This window comes from Stegostoma tigrinum, chromosome 15 (genome assembly GCF_030684315.1).
Source record: "Stegostoma tigrinum isolate sSteTig4 chromosome 15, sSteTig4.hap1, whole genome shotgun sequence".
NCBI lineage: Eukaryota > Metazoa > Chordata > Chondrichthyes > Orectolobiformes > Stegostomatidae > Stegostoma > Stegostoma tigrinum.
In genome coordinates, this window is record NC_081368.1 from 2,097,977 (window position 1) to 2,113,201 (window position 15,225).

The 15,225-nt window shown below is 42.5% G+C and overlaps 1 protein-coding gene across 2 annotated transcripts in view; it reads left to right on the forward strand.

The window, feature by feature from the left end:
* LOC125458929 (transmembrane 9 superfamily member 2-like) overlaps positions 1 to 15,225 on the forward strand; it is a 134,080-nt gene that overhangs the window by 110,015 nt on the left and 8,840 nt on the right. For both annotated transcript variants that reach the window (XM_048544776.2, XM_048544778.2), the window contains one exon: positions 1,608 to 1,779. In XM_048544776.2, the coding sequence (XP_048400733.1) occupies positions 1,608 to 1,779 (172 nt within the window). The remainder of the gene's footprint in view (positions 1 to 1,607; positions 1,780 to 15,225) is intronic.

A 15,225-nucleotide genomic window follows, 5' to 3' on the forward strand; every position in this document is an offset into this window, starting at 1 on the left:
ATCTGGTTTTTAGCCATGATGAGCAAATCAATTTCTCCCAGAATCATCCTCAGTTGCTTCTTGTCACCGCACTGAGGCCAAATGACTGAAACCTTTTGGAGTATAGGAGTTGGGATGTTATGTTATAGTTGAATACGTTTTTGAGGCCGCACTTGGAGTATTGTGTACAGTCTCGGTTACCTTGTTATAGGAAAAACATACTTATGCTGGAAGGTTTGCAAAGAAGACCTACAAGGATGTTGCCAGGACTAATAGACTTGAGTTACAGGGAAAAGTCGGCCAGGATAGGACTATTTGCAGTGTAGGAGAAGAGGTGTGACCTTGTTGAGGTGTATAAATTCATGAAGGGCGTAGATCGGATGAATGCATGTAGTCTCTTTCCCAGGTATGGGGAATTGAGAACTGGAGGGTATAGCTTTAAGGTGAGAGGGAAAAGATATAAGGAGGACCTGAGGGGCAGCTTCCTTCATGCAGAGAGTGGTGGGTATATGGAATGAGCTGCCAGACAGTAGTGAGGCAGGTACAATAGCAACATTTAAACATTTGGATAGATACATGGATAGGAAGAATTCAGAGGGAAATGGACCAAATGCCTAGTCAGTTGAAACCACTGGTGTGGGCACCATGGTCAGCATGGACTAGTCTGGGCCAAAGGGCCTGTTTCCATGCTGTATTACTCTAACTCTAGTTGGTCAAACTGCACTCACCCAGTTGCTAACTTGATTGCTAGGTCAATAGTCTCCTGGAAGAGCAGACCATAGGTACATCAAAAGCTTAATCTGTCCCTCTCAATGGTGGTTCAGCCCTTAAGGCAATTTAAGTTTAAAAGCTTAAAATATTGAAGAAAGGACTCTTCAGAATGGAAGTGCTTCTGTGTCTCTCATTGTGTTGTGTGCTCCCTCGGTCTCATGCACTCCCCCTGCCAACCTTGCTCTCGGGCCACTGCCCGCCCCAATTCCTACCTGAACTGTTGGCTTTTACTTTTCCAGTGTTCCATTAAAATGCCACCTCAAAGAACTTGCTTCGGCTTAGTAGGACATGATCCCACTTGATGACCTCTTAATTGACCAATCAGGATAAAATCCTGCTGCATAACTCTCCCCACCCGTTACCATGTCTGTACAGTATTTGACTTGTATGAAGATCCTGACCCAAGGGCAAAACTCTCAAAACTTGAGCAGCATAGTGCTCTGTGGCTAGCACTGCTGCCTCATAAGATCAGGGACCCAGGTTTGATTCTCGCCTCTGTTGACTGTCTGTGTGGGTTTCCTCTGGGTGCTCTGGTTTCCTCCTGCAATGCAAAGATGTGCAGGTTAGGGTGGATTGGTTATGCTAAAAATGCTCATAGCATCCAGGGATGTGCAGGCTAGGTGGGTTAGCCATGGGAAATGCAGGGTTGTGGACAGTGGGTCTGGGTGGGATGCTCTTCAGACGGTCGCTGTGGACTCGGTGGGCCAAATGGCTTGTTTTCTATGCTGTAGGGATTCTAAGATTCTGCCCATTGACTGTCTCTAATCTTATTAAAATTCAACTCTTGTTAAATGCAACACATTTATGTTCTGCTGTTCTTCAGCTAATGTTTTAATTTTGTGTTGTTCCTTTTGTAGGATTACCACTGGTGGTGGCGATCATTCCTTACTAGTGGCTTTACAGCTGTTTACTTCTTTGTCTATGCTGTTCATTACTTCTTCTCCAAGCTTCAGATCTCGGGTGCAGCAAGCACAATACTATACTTTGGATACACACTTATCATGGTCTTGATCTTTTTCCTGTTCACAGGTAAGATGGCAGCGCATTACACGTTATGTATTTAACTGAAGGATCAATTTTTTTAACTCATCATAATTCCTAGCTTTAGAATTTCTTTCACTTCTCAAACAGCCATCAGGGGATCCGAATTTGTCTTCCTTTGCTTCATAACTCACCATTGTCTAGTGGAATAACCACAGTGCTACCATACTGCAGTCTGCTAATTTGTGTTTTGGTTATGGTTGAGCAAGTTTAATCCTCTTTGTAAAGATGCGTCATTTCATGCAGTACAGACTAGCCTTCCCATGAACAGAATTTATTTTAAAGCAGCCTTACTTATTTCTATCCATGCAAATGTTTACGTTTCAGACTAAGATTTTTTCCAATTAATGCTCGCCTAACTAGGTACTGTAATATTAGCATTTTAATTCTGCCCTAACGTAAAATACTAAATTGGCAGGAATTTGGCTGTGACACATTATTTTTAATGAGGAAACAATTTAGCAGCAAAATTTAATGTGATGTGCCCTTTTGAGTCACAGGCAAAAGAAATCCTCCAGAGTGTTTGAGTCCTTGAAATCCATAGGCTTTGTTTCTCTGATGCAGTGTGTTCACCCAGAAGGCAAAATATCAATTAAGTTTCAAAAAACAATAATGAACCAAGATGGTCTTGGCACATCATTGACTCTGAATAAATTGACATAATGCAAAGACCAAAGCTTTTAACTTTTTTTAAAATCTGGATTTTTAAACTCAAATTCTGTCCATCAGTCAGCATCGGTATTTTAAAATGGCGCTCATTAACCAGGTGTGACTGACAGGTTTGATGTTTTAAATAATGTCTAATGCAATCATTTTTATGGCAGAACCTAATCTCTCTCAATCAGTATTTTGTTCTCTTCTGTATTGCTACATGACTGGTTCCCTGTGTTAGAATAGGTTTGGGTCTATTATGGAGCTATATTATTTGTACTTGGGTGATTGCAGTACCCACCACTGTGAGGAAATTGTCAGCTTGAAGCATGTGGCAGCTGGGCTCAGTGTCATTCTGTGCCTTTATAATCAGTTGCTCGTGCTTAGAATCCTTACTAGTTTATGCAGTGAAATGAATTTTTTTTAATTCGTTAACAAGATGAGGGCTTTGCTGGCTAGGCAGCATTCATTGCCCATTCCTAATTGCCCAAAGGGCAGTTCAGAGTCACCCACATTGCTGTGGGTCTGGAGTCATATGTAGGCCCAACCAGGTAGGGATGGCAGTTTCCGTCCCTAAAGGACATCGGTGAACCAGATGGGTTTTCTTCACCAATCAGCAATGGGTTCATGGGCATCATTAGATTCTTAATTCCAGATATTTTTATTGAATTCAAATTCCACCATCTCCTGTGGTGGGATTCAAATACAGGTCCCCAGAATGTTGTCTGGGTCTCCTGGATTAACAGTGATAATACCACTACCTCCACAAGTCAGTATTTCAATATGCGAGGAAGCGTACCATTCGGCCCATCACACCGCCCCTCTGAACAGCAACCCATGCCATATCCTGTAACCAAAACCCTGCATTTCCCATGGATAATCCAGCTAACTTGCATATCCTGACACACTATGGGCAATTTCTGATTCTTAGGAAAAAGCCCATTTGCAGCACTGGAAACAAAAACACCTTTTGCCTCTACTTCAGAATATAAGTTGCCAAGTAGTAAAATATTGTAAACTTTCTTTGAGGGAATTTTGAGCCCGGTAGAGGAAGTGACAATAAAGTAGGTTGCATTGTCCTCAATGGTGGTATATATCTGGTGATGTTGCAGGCGCACCCATCCAAGCCAGTGGGGAGTATTCCTTCTGACTCCTGACTTCTGCCTTGCAGATGGAGGACAGGCTTTGGCGACTCGGGAGATGCTATTTTAGGAATTATAGCCACTGTATTTATATGGCTGGTCCAGATCAGTATTAAGCCTAGGGTGTTGATTGTGGGGATTCAGTGAAGATGATGCAATTAAGTGTCATGGGGTAATGAGTAGATCCTCTTTCGATGGAGATTGTCATTGTCTGGCATCAGATGTTGAATGTTATTGAATTAACTGTTGGTATGTAAATTTGATAATACAGCAGGACCAGGTGACACGCAACCAAGAATGTTGACGTGTTATGCCTCATAGGGATAGCACATTGGAAATCTCATACTACCTGTTTCCAAGATCTTTAATTTTTAACTCTGAGAAGTACACAGAAGTCCCTATTACCTCCTTTTAGATCTCCGTTGACAGAAAGCCTGGACCAGATTATTTTAAGATAATTTATTCAACCTTTATTACACCCTACCAGATCCAAACTAGCCTGAGCTCTCATTAGTCCACAACACATTGCGCAAGGGACTGTCATGCCAATGTAGTTAACTCAGCCACATTAGGGGCATTTAAACAGTCCTTGGATAAGCATATAGATAGTGATGGGATAGTGTAGGGGGACGGGCTTAGATTAGTTCACAGGCTGGCGCAACATCGAGGGCTGAAGAGCCTGTCCTATGCTGTATTGTTCTATGTTCCATGTAAGTACGTGTACAAAGAACAAGCATCAACCATTTGCCGTTTTGAACGGCACCATTTAATAAGATTATGGCTAATCTGATTTTCACCTCTCCTCTACATTCCTATATATCGTGGCAATCCTTCACCCTCTTGTTAGTCAAAGAGCAGTCCACTACTACTTGAAAAAGTATTTAAAGATTTTGCAACTACTGCCTTTTGAGGAAGGGAATTCAAAAGGCACTCAGCTTTCTCACAAAAGAGGTGTTTCTTCATCTGTTTTCAAAAGCTTTCCCTTATTTTTAAACTATAACCCTCCATTCCAGATTGCTTCCTCTTGTGGGACATTGTTTAAACTTCCACCTGGTCCAGCCCCCTGAGGACCTTGTATGTTTCAACGAAGTCACCTCTTTTTCTTTCCAAACGCCAAAGTATGCAGGTCTAGCCTTTCTTCAAGATAATTCACTCATTCCAGATATTAGTCCAGTAAACCTTCTCTGAACTGCTTCCTATGTATTATTGCCCTTTTGCAAGTGTGATGACTAGTACTGTACACAGTACTGCATATGTGGTCTTACCAATGCCTTGTATAACTGAAGCTTAACCTCTCAACGTTTTGCATTTGAATTCCCACAATAAACTATATCCATTCTATTAGCTTTCCTGATCACTTGCTGTAGCTGCATATTAACCTTGTGTGACTCGTATTTGAGGGCACCCAAACCCCTCTACATCTGAGCTTGTTAACCTCCCACCATTCAGATGATTTGCTTTCTTTATTCTTTCTGCCAAAATGGATAATTTCACACTCTCCTAATTGTCTTCCATTTGTCAGATCTTTTCCTACTCCCTTAACCCATGATTTCCCTTTGTAGGCTCCTTATGCCCTCAGCTCACCTTTCTATCTGTCTTTCTGTCGTCAAATTTAGCTCCTGTTACCTAGGATCCCTTCATCCAAATTATTTAGATAAATTGTCAAGAGCTGAGGCCCTTGCGCTGACCCCTGTGGCACACTACTCATGACATCGTGAAAGACCTACTTATTCCTACTCTGACTCACTGCAGGGAAAACAATCTTCTATCCATTTCCATGTGTTACCCCTTGCACCGTGAGATTTTATTTGCGCATTAACCTTTGATGTCTTAGCAAAAGCCATCTGAAATGTAAAAAATATATCCACTGGTTCTCCTTTTACCTAGGGTGCATATTACTGCTTTCAAGAATGCGTAATGCATTCTTTTAAGGACAATACTGAGATTGTGTAGCTAATATTAGGGGTCCTACAGACTGCGCTCATCAGTATCTCTTTCCCTTTCTTATTTCTTACCCCCACCCATAGATGTTACAACTTCCGATCCAAGATAATACTTATTCGGACTTAGTCCATCCCATATGAACGTTGACTCCAGTCTTACGTGGGCTCTTTGATACCATATTCTACCAAATGCTGCTTGGTATCAAGGGCAGTCACGCTCACTCCATCCCTGGATTTGAGCGCTTTCGTCTGTGTTTGAACCAAGGCTGTAATATGGCCAGGAGCTGAATGGCTCTTGCAGACCCTGAAGTGATCATCAATAAGATTATTGCTAGCATTATCAACTACGTTTGGTGATATCCAAAATTAGATTGGGGCAGTAATTGGCTGATTTGGATTTGTCCTGCTTTTTATGCATTGAACATATCTGAGCGATTTTATAGGCATTCTCATTGTACTTGAGTAACATTTTTAGGCAAAGATAGGTTTTTCAGTAGTAAAAGAATTAAGGGTTATGGTGAGCAGAGCTGAGCCCATGAAAAGATCAGCCATGATCTTACTGAAAGGCAGATCAAACTTGATGGGCCAGATGAACTACTCCTGTTCCTGTTTATGTTCTTACTGTTTACCAGTAGTATTTACGGGATGTTGTCAGGGTCCCGAGGCCTTTGAAGTATTTGGTGCCTTTAATTTTGTCAAGAGGAGATCATGGCTTGGTTGTCTTATCAGTGCATTAGCTATCTCAAGCCTGTCCTAATGCTATGGCACATGTTCAAACTCCTCCATGACTTACTAATGTGACTGTGTCTGGATTCAAATGTACGCCAAGTAAGATACGCCTGAAGGACATTAATGAATTAGGTACATTTTTATGACAACGAAAATGGTTTCACCACCATTATGAAGACTGTCATTTAATCCTAGACTCGACGTGAAATTCCTTCAGGGATTTACACCAGTTTTGGTGTTAGCTTCTGGATTGCTAGTCTAATGACATTACCATTATGTCACTTCCTCCTAAGTTTCTCTGATGATTAACATTGTGTTAATATGATTGTTAGAACACAGTTTCCACTTACTCAAGGCTAGCATTCCTCTTGTGTCGAAACTGTAACAGACACTGATGTGAAGGATACACATGCATGTGATTTCCGATTCCTTGCCTTTTCCCCTCACCACTTCACCGGTTTCCCACAAATATTGGGTACCTTCAGCCTCAATCAAGAGTAATCTCTGTCCTTGTGTACTTTGTTTAACTGCTGCCTTCACATTGTCAGTCATGAGTGGGGGTAAGGCTGCCACTTTAGGTTCTTTTTAGGAGCAGATTCATCTCAAATTACCATGAGAGTGAAACAGCTGTGAAATGTGAGCAGAGTTAGTTATTTTGTATTGCTTTAATGCTGTGGTATCTTATTTAGATTTATTGTCATGTATATAAAAATACAGCAACGCATGCAAAAAGGGCGCATATCTCCATGCTCCAGTGCCCTCTTGAACCACTAAATATAATGCAAGAGTTTACTCCAGTAGAGTTTATCTTTCCCTATTCTTGTTACCCTCTTCCGTTTGCAGCTTCACAGCAGTCAGGGGCTCAGTTACAAGCCCAAGTCTCACCACCTCCATTGCTGCTACCACAACCACTGTGTCCAAGCTGGAGCCAAGAGCCTGGTCTCACCACCAGCTTCCCGTCCAGTGTTACTCTGGGCATTGCCACCTGTTGCTGGAGTCCTGGCCCTCCACTGCCAATGCTGAAGCCTCTGCAACCCCAGAGCCAGAGCTGGCTGTGGACCTGGGACTGCGTAGGGCTTGGCTCTTACTGACTCCCCTGTGGTGGAGAAATGCCATGGACAGACAGAAAAACAGCAAGTCGCCCTTGCACTGAACGATGAAGATGCACAAGACTCTGTGGATACGGCCGGCTCTGCTACATGGTGCCCATGAGTGGCTGAGCGCCAGGATGTTTTCTATTCATTTGTGGGATGTGGGTGTCACTAGCTGGCCAACATGTCTTGCCCATCCCTATTTGCCCTTGAAAAGGTGGTAGTTAGCTGCCTTCTTGAGCTGCTGCGTTCCTCCTGCTCTGGCTTGACACTCGATCCTATTAGGGACGAAATTCCAGGATTTTGACCCAGCGACAGTGAAAGATCGGCCATATATTTCCAAGTCAGGATGGTGAGTGACTTGGAGGGGAACGTGGATGTGATGGTGTTCCCATGTATCTGCTGTCCTTGTCCTTACTAGATGGAAGTGGTCGTGGGTTTGGAAGGTGCTGTCTGAGGATCTTTGGTAAATTTCTGCAGTGCATCTTGTAGTATCAGCGTGTACTATCTACTGAGCATCTGTGGTAGAAGGAGTGGATATCTGTGGATGTGGCGCTAATCAACCGGCCTGCTTTGTCCTGAATGATGTCAAGCTGCTTGTGTTTTTGGGGCTACGTTCATCCAGGCAAGTGGAGAGTATTCCATCACACACATGACTTCTTCCTTGTAGATGATGGACAGGCTTTGAGGAGTCAGGAGACTCTGGAGATTTGATTGAGAGAGATGAGGAACCATTGGTCTTGATTAACGGGATGCTGCTGTCGAGCAAAATGATTATTGTGCTATGTGGATTTCAGTGACAGTGAGATGCCACAATATTCCCAGCTTCTTGCCTGCTCTTGTAGTCACTGTGTTTATGTGATGAGTCCTGTTGAGTTTCAGGTCAATGGTAACCCCCAGGATGTCGATAGTGGAGGATTCAGGGATGGTAACACCATTGAATGTTAAGTGACAGTGGCTAGATTGTTTATTATTGGTGATGGTCATAACCTGGCATTTGTGTGGCGTGAATGTCTGAATGTCACTTGCCACTTGTCAGTCCAAGCCTAGATATTGTTCAGATCCTCGTTGCCTGTGAACATGGACAGCTTCAGTGTCTGAGGAGTCACAAATTGTGCAGTCATCGGTGAACATCAGGCGACGCGGTGGCCCAGTGGTTAGCACTGCAGCTTCACAGCGCCAGGGGCCTGGGTTCGATTCCAGCCTCGGGCGACTGTCTGTGTGGAGTTTGCATGTTCACCCCGTGTCTGCGTGGGTTTCCTCCCGGTGCTCTGGTTTCCTCCCACAGTCCAAATATGTGCAGGCTAGGTGGATCGGCCATGCTAAATTGCCCGTAGTGTTCAGGGGTGTGTGGGATGCTTCAAGGGGCGGTGTGGACTTGTTGGGCTGAAGGGCCTGTTTCCACACAAGCGAATCTAATCCCTACCTTTGACCTTGTGGAGGGAAGGTCATTGATGAAGCAGCTGAGGATGGTTGGGCCGAGGACTCTACCCTGAAGAACTCCTGCAGAGATGCCCAGGAATTGAGATAATTGACCTCTCACAGCCATAACCATCTTTCTACATGTCAGATATGACCCCAACCACCGGAGAGTTTGCCCACTGATGCTCATTGATTCCAGTTTTGCTAGGGCTCCTCAATGCCCCAGGATCAGAACCAAACCCTGCCAACCCAAACGCTGCCATCTTGACTCTGGAGATTTGATTGAGAGAGAAGAGGAACCAGTGGTCTTGATTAACGGGATGTTGCTGTCAAACAGAATGATTATTGTGCTATGTGGATTTCAGTGACAATGTGATGCCAGACATTCAAGCTATACTCCCTAACATCTGGATCAGATTGAACTGCACCTCCCTTCATCTGTTTGAGGTGAACAGCAGTTGAGCATGACTAGTCATTGATCTGCCCGTATGAAATTGAGAATGTAATCCCCTTTTGACGTTCTGCAATTAACCAGCAATTTCTGACCCTTTACAACCAGTTTCAGGTCAGCAGTCAGACTCGCAGTGTGGCTCATTCATAGTTGCTAGAAACTGCATGTATTCATACGCAGGATCCTGTTCTTTGCAAACAGAATATATCCAACTGTGATGAAGGGTCTAGGCCCAAATCGTCAGCTTTTGTGCTCCTGAGATGCTGCTTGGCCTGTTGTGTTCATCCAGCTTCACACTTTGTTATCTTATATCCAACTGTGCCTTTTTCAACTTCACAAAAGTATGGGTAACAGCTGTTCCCTGGCGCATTCTCCACAGCCATGTTTCCAACCAATTAGCACCCTTTTCACATGTAATACAAATTATTGATCTCTTCTAAAACTTGATATTCCAGCATATGTCCTGATGAGTGCCAGGCAAAAGCTTCAACAGCATATTGTCTTTGTTCAAGAATGTTCCAGTTTCTGTACTCCTGTGTTACTATTAGCATGAATAAATAATACAACCTATTCAAAGTAACACATACTTAAATTAGGTGTAAATTTGATTTGTAGAAAGCTAACGGATTATCATTTAAAGACATCTGATTGAGAAATTAAAAAGGAAGGTACTGAGTCTAAAATTACATTAAACCTTGCAGCCTGCCACCATGGCTACTGTAATTTGAGCTCTGCTGAAACTGTTTCGTCATTTCTTCATTATCTGATAAATGTTTTAATGACGTGCAGTTAAGTTCAGGTGCACAAATCTCAGAAATGATCAGTAATGCATTTTACAAAAGTTTTCAGCTACATTTATTAATAGTGTATATTTCAGTTTTAGTTCTTAAGTGAACTGCTGTTCTTGTTCTTGACATGCAGAGTTGCAATTATAGATGCTCTTGGGCTATTAAAATGAGGCAGTCCTGAGTGAACAATCACTTTCTGCCTATTTCATCACTACACACAGTTCTGTGGGCTCTTTACAGAGTGAGTAATTGTTCCCAAGAAACAGGTTGGTTTGTGTACTTAGAAAAATTTGGACAAATGATTTCATTTTAAAATCAGTAGATTGATGGACTAAACAAGTCAGTTTAATGAAATCATTCTCGTCTAATGAAACGTGGGTTTCCTTTAAGTGTGACCTTTGTTTTCTTAGTCTTCATGTTGCTAACACTCTGTCCTTTGAGACAAAACCCTGTTCTATTGCTAAATGATGTCAAACTGAAGCAGGATTTTAACGATCTTTGTAACTTCATAATTGTGTCTGGATACAGAGCTGTAAGGCTGATTCCAGGAAATTTTGCAGAGTGAGGACAAACTGTACAAAGAAATTGATTTTATAAAAAGCTTGTTTTAAAGTGAGGGTAACTGTCTTGTCCAGCCAGTTTTAAAATTTATTTATATAAGAGCTTGCACTTTAGAAGTATACTGTAGCTTCTCCTGAATGGGCTGATGTTTTCAGGTAGTCTAAGGTGAGCTAAGGAGGGTGAAGGCTGCATCAGTCAGTGCCTGTGAAGTTGATCATTTCAAACCGTTTTCTCAATGCCCTTTGAATGTTGAGAACAATTAGAGCATTTTCGTTCTGGATGAAACACCTTTTTGCTAGTTTGACAATTGACGATATGCTTATGCTTTGGCATCTGTATTCAAATCCAGCCCAATTTGGTTTGGGGGGGGGGGGGGGGGGGGCAGCGTGTAAAGTGTGCTGTAAAACTAGCTACATCCACTGATGAGAGATAATAGGAACTGCAGATGCTGCAGTGATGACTGGACTTCCCAAGTTCTTTAATGTTAGTGTAAAGCGCTTTGGCAGGGGCAAGGTGCTACGTCACTTCAGCTTAGTTTATTCCTCTTTGGGAGAGCTGCTGTCTGTCTTTTATGTATTCTGCTTTATTGGATAAATCCAGCCCAAAACATCTCAAATGCACAGTTCACAGCACTCTACTGCACCTTATTAAACACAGTGATTTATGATGAAAGAAGATTGGCAGGGCAGTTTGAAATACTGCATTTTTTTATCTTTGGTCATGGGAAGTGAATGCCTGACATTTATTGCCCACCCTTAATTGCCCTCTGGTTAATTAAGAGTCAACCACATTGATGTTGAACATGTGGACCAGACCAGGTGTCCATGTTCAAACAAGTTGTTCCAAAATATGTTAGAAGGTTGGAAGAAATGTCTAGGTTAACCCTATTTCAGCTAATCTAAACTTAAGATCATCTGAAGAAGGCTGCCTAAATATTCAAGAACCCTGCCATCCTTGTACTGCTAATTTGAGAGTCACCAGACCTGAAATGTTAACTGATTTTTTTATTCTCAGATGCTGTCAGACCATTTGAGCTTTTCTAGCAGCTTCTTTATTCCTGACTTATAACATTCGCAGTTCTTTTGGTGCTTGTAATTCAAATTATCACCTGATACTGACTTCACAGCAAGTCCAGGTTAGGCATGAGACAATAAGATAGCAGCAGAATTAAGCCATTTGGTCCACCATGTCTGCTGTGCCTTTCGTTCATGGTTGATATGTTTCTCGCCCCCATTCTTCAGCCTTCTCCCTGTGAGACTTGATCCCCTTACTGTTGAGTAATCTATATCTGGGTTAAAATGTATTCAGTGACTTGGCCTCTGCAGCTGTTGAGGTCCACAGGTGAATCACCTGGCTGAAGAAATTCCTCTTTATCTCACTTCTAAAGGGTTACCCTTTCACTCCTGAGACTGTGCCTTCTCCAAGTCTCTCCTAGTAGAAGGATCCTCTCCACATTCACTCTGCCCAAGTCTCTGAGTATTTTGTAAGTTTCACTCAGATTCCACCCCCCACCCCTTATTGAAAGAGACCTTCTATTGCCCTCTCTGCTTTCTGCCAGTCAACCAATCCTCTATATGCCAGTACCCTGCACCTTGTCAAAGGCTCTTTGGAAAGCCAAAGAGATAATGTCTGTTGGCTTTTTTTGCTCTAACTCGCTCATTACCTCCTGAAATAATTCTAACTGATTTGTCAGGCATGACTTCCCATGGATTAAGTTGTACTGACTCTGTCCTCTTGTAATATACACTTGCAAGTACTTCACAATCTCATCCTTAATAATAAAAATCATAACAATGACTGAGGTCAGGCTAGCTGGCCTCTCGTTTCCTGTCTTCTGCCTCCTTCCCTTCTTGAACAGGGGCTTTATATGAACTGTTTTCGAGGCATCTGAGACCCTCTCTGACTGTAGTGATTACTGACAGATCACCAATGCCACTTTTGCAATTCTGGGGTGTGCACCACCTGGTCCAGCTGATTTATCCACTGGTAGACCTTTCCAGCTTTCCCAGCAACTTCTCCTTCGTGATGGCCACCACATGTACTCGTGTCCTCTGATCCTGTTATAGTTCTGATATTCTGCTGGTGTCTTCACTGAAAATTGATGCAAAGTATCTACTTAGTTCCTCCATTTCCTTGTTCCCCATTTAATGCTTCTCAAGCCTCATTTTCCAGTGGTTCAATGTCCACTCTCGCCCCTCTCTTGCAGCTTAAAAAAGACTCTTGCAATCTTTACATTGCATGCTAACTCTCATTTTACCGTGTCCCCTCATTGATTTTTTTTTTTGTTATCCTCAAGTTTTTAAAGTTTTCCTAGTCTTCTGGATTCTCACTGATCTTCACCACATTGTACGTTTTCACTTTTGCTTTTATGCTGTCCCTGACGTCCCTTGTCCTCCCCTCAATATGTTTCTTATGCTGGGATGAATTTTTGCTGTGCTTCCTAAATTGCCCCCAGAAGCTCTTGCTATGGCTGCTAGTACTATTGGAAGTACTTGTGAAGTACTTCCAATATCTCCGGCTGGTTCCTCCCTCGTTCTTCATAATTACTTTCACTTAGAGTCACAGGTAGACAGGGTGGTGAAGAAGGCACTAGCTACACTTGCCGTCATTGGTCAAAGTGTTGAGTACAGGAGTTTGGACATCGTGTGGTCGTACAGGACATTGGTGAGGCCACTTTTGGAGCACTTTGTGCAGTTATGGTCACCCTGCTATAAGAAGGAAATTATTAAATTGGAAAGGGTGCAGAAAAAATTCATTAGGATCTTATCGGAACAAGAGGGTTTGAGTTATAAGGGGAGGCTGGATAGGCTGGTACTCTTTTTAAAGCCCTAGAGCGTAGGAGCTTGAGGGTTGACCTTTTGTATAGGTTTGTAAAATCATGAGGGGCAGAATCATAAGGTCTTTTCCTAAGGACAAGGGAGTTCAAAACTAGAGGGCATATGTATAGGGTGAGAGGAGAAAGATTTAAAAGTGGCCTGAGGGGCAAATTTTCCACTCAAAAGTTAGTGCATATATGGAATGAACTGCCAGAGGAAGTAGTAGACGCAGGTATGGATGCAATATTTAAAAGATATTTCAGATAAGTACATAGTTAGGAAGGGGTTACAGGCATATGGGCCAAACTCGAGCGAATAAGATTAGTTTAATTTGGGAAACCTGTTTGGCATAGATGAGTTGGACCAAAGGATCTGTTTCCATAATGAATAATTGTAATAATGTTGCACCTGCCACTGCAGGGTGAATTCTGTCATATTGTGGCCACTGCCTGCTGGATGTTCCTTCACCTTCAGCTCCCTAGGAATGGGCAAGGAAACCTGCTCCCATTAGCTAAAGAATCCATTTGCTCCATGCTGAGCAACATTTTGAAGAAGCACTGAGTATGCCAAAGGCACAGTATGTACTCAGAAGGGTTAAGTCCTAAAGAACACTGGTACATGTGGAAACAATCTTTCTACACCTACTTTGTCAATCCCCTTTTGTATTTTTTTTTCCTCAAGTACATCTCCTTTTACTGAACCCCAGAAAGTGTCGGCCTAAAAGGGTCGATGTCTCGATCAAGCTCTTGTCTCTGAAATCAATCTAGCGAACTTTCTGTGAACTGCCTCCAGTACAGCTACCTCGTTGCTCTAGTGAAGGGACCAAAATGATATGCAGGTCTTCAGGTGTGGTCTCCCTTAAGTCTTGTACAATTGCAGCAATGCTTCCCCTATTTTTATAGGCACATTCAATTTGTCTTGCTCATTACCTGCTATATCTGCATACTAAAATCTCCTCATCTAATGGTCACAAAACTTTTCAATTGTTGGAACAAAGCATCTGGCTCACAAATGGCTTTCAGAGACAAAAACTGTCATCCTGACCTGGTCTGGTCTATATATGACATTCAGATCCACAGTAATGTTGTTCACATTCAACTGCCTTGTGCAATAAATGCTGACCTAGCCAGCAAAACCAACATCCTGTGAATTTTTTTAAAAATGAGGACCTTCTTCTGAAGGTAGTGTATCTGCAATTTTTTTATTATCGATGTCTGGGTTACTAAATGTGTTCAGGCTGAGATTGGCAGATTTTTTTAAACCAGTAAAGGAGGGTTATGGGGCCAAAGGCAGGAAAGTGAAGTTGTGGATTATTAGATCAACCATGATCTCATTGAATGCCAGAGCAAACTTGGTGGGCTGAATGGTCCATGTCTGCTCCTATATTTAATAGCATGAAATCTGCAATTTTTACCTGATCTGGCCTGTATGTGACTCCCATCCTATTAAATATATCTGACTCTTAACTGTCCTCTGGGCTACTGGGATAGGCTAGAATTAGGGAGCTGGCCTCATTGGAGATGCCCAAATCCAATAATTGAATACAGAAGTGTCAAAATATCAATAACCAGAAGAAATAGATTTGCAAAGGAACCAGAGGGAACATGTTATGGGACAATATTAGCAATGACTGATACCATGGACTGGTTGCACAGACACTTGTACGTGCTGAATTACATGCTTGTGATAACACAGTGGAGCTCCAGTTTAGTCAGTAAGATATCTGAGGACTGTGAATTTGTGTTAACGATGATGGAGCTGGCCCAACCATCAAAATAGTTGCAGTGGGAGAGATCCCCTGAGGTTTGTCTGGAGGGAGGAGGGTAACTTCAGGTTAGGC